The sequence below is a fragment of the Morone saxatilis genome, unplaced genomic scaffold (genome assembly GCF_004916995.1).
Source record: "Morone saxatilis isolate NCDOM2014 unplaced genomic scaffold, NCSU_SB_2.0 Contig14, whole genome shotgun sequence".
NCBI lineage: Eukaryota > Metazoa > Chordata > Actinopteri > Moronidae > Morone > Morone saxatilis.
Window position 1 is genome coordinate 7,691,810 of NW_023339696.1, and position 1,426 is coordinate 7,693,235.

At 42.4% G+C, this 1,426-nt stretch overlaps 1 protein-coding gene across 1 annotated transcript in view; it reads left to right on the forward strand.

Annotated features, from left to right (window-relative positions):
- Positions 1 to 63: 63 nt before the first annotated feature.
- Positions 64 to 1,426, forward strand: part of smurf1 (SMAD specific E3 ubiquitin protein ligase 1) — a 4,555-nt gene continuing 3,192 nt past the window's right edge. The window contains 3 exon segments of the mRNA XM_035655490.1: positions 64 to 441; positions 1,032 to 1,146; positions 1,266 to 1,426. Of these exon segments, the coding sequence (XP_035511383.1) occupies positions 332 to 441; positions 1,032 to 1,146; positions 1,266 to 1,426 (386 nt within the window). The 5' untranslated portion in view covers positions 64 to 331.

Below are 1,426 nucleotides of genomic sequence, written 5' to 3' on the forward strand. Positions count from 1 at the left end.
ACACAGAGAGAGAGAGACAGATCAGACATTTGTAAAAATGTGTTTGCAGTCGAGCTATGAAAGCAGTGTGGATGGAGTGGGCAGCTCCTGTGGAGGTTTACATTCATACAGACACATCCACACTCTTGATGACTCATGCACCAGTCAAAACAAGCTATTCTTTCAGCGTGTTTCTCTGTAGCAGAGCACAAAGGCAGCATTGATTGAGCTTATTAATAAACTAACAAAACATCACTGATTTAAAGGGTTGTGTTGTGGGTCACTAATTGTTTCTTTTGTCTGTCATAATATGTGTGTGTGTGTGTCTGTTATGCATTAATGTTGTGTGCGGATGAAGGAGTCGTATCGGCAGATAATGAAGATGAGGCCCAAAGACCTGAAGAAGCGTCTGATGGTGAAGTTCAGGGGAGAGGAGGGCCTGGACTATGGTGGGGTGGCCAGGTAATTCGCTCTCTACATGTCATAAGTCCATCTTTTCTCTCCCTGCTAACTTAAGTCCAAGTGGTACATTTATAAGTACTTTTATCGCACTTAGTTAGAATGCAACAGTTGAAAACAGTAAACTAATTATTGTGTTGCAACAATAATAGACGAGGATAGGCCAGGTAACTCTGGCTCCTTGGCCAGTATTGACCATATTGATCTTCCTACTTTTAAGCGACCCTCTCTAAGTGTCAGTGAGCTTTAAAATAATGAGTGTGCTCAGTGTACCCGCTCTGACATTAAAATTATGAGCGTAAGCAGCTTTCACTGGGTCTGCAAACAAGTTTAATTAGTCACTTTTGTAATAAAAATGGGACATTAAAACTAACAAAGAAATCCATTGGACATTTTGGCAGCATTACCTTTACATTCATTAAGCTTTTATAATTTAAAAACCAATACAGCAAGAGGGACAAATGTTTTAGCAATAGTGCCTCTATTCATTAAGCTGTAGAAGACTCCATTGGACTGCATCATATAATCAAGTGTTTTACTAAGTTTGTATGTGAGTTTTGAAAGTGTGTTAACATTGTGGTGGTTGTCTGTAGGGAGTGGCTGTACCTGCTGTGTCATGAAATGTTGAACCCCTATTACGGCCTGTTCCAGTACTCCACAGACAATATCTACACACTACAGATCAACCCCGACTCCTCTATCAACCCTGTGAGTACACACAAACACACAAAGCACTTCACGGCTGATTTGAATAAGGGGAATCTCTCTGACGCTCTGCCTCTGTCTATCTCTCCGTCCATCTCTCCGTCTGTGTTACTGTCTTTCAGGACCACCTGTCATATTTCCACTTTGTGGGTCGTGTGATGGGCCTGGCAGTTTTTCATGGTCACTACATCAACGGGAGCTTCACGCTACCCTTCTACAAACAGCTGCTAGGCAAACCAATCCAGCTCAATGACCTGGAGACCACCGACCCGGAGTTGCACAA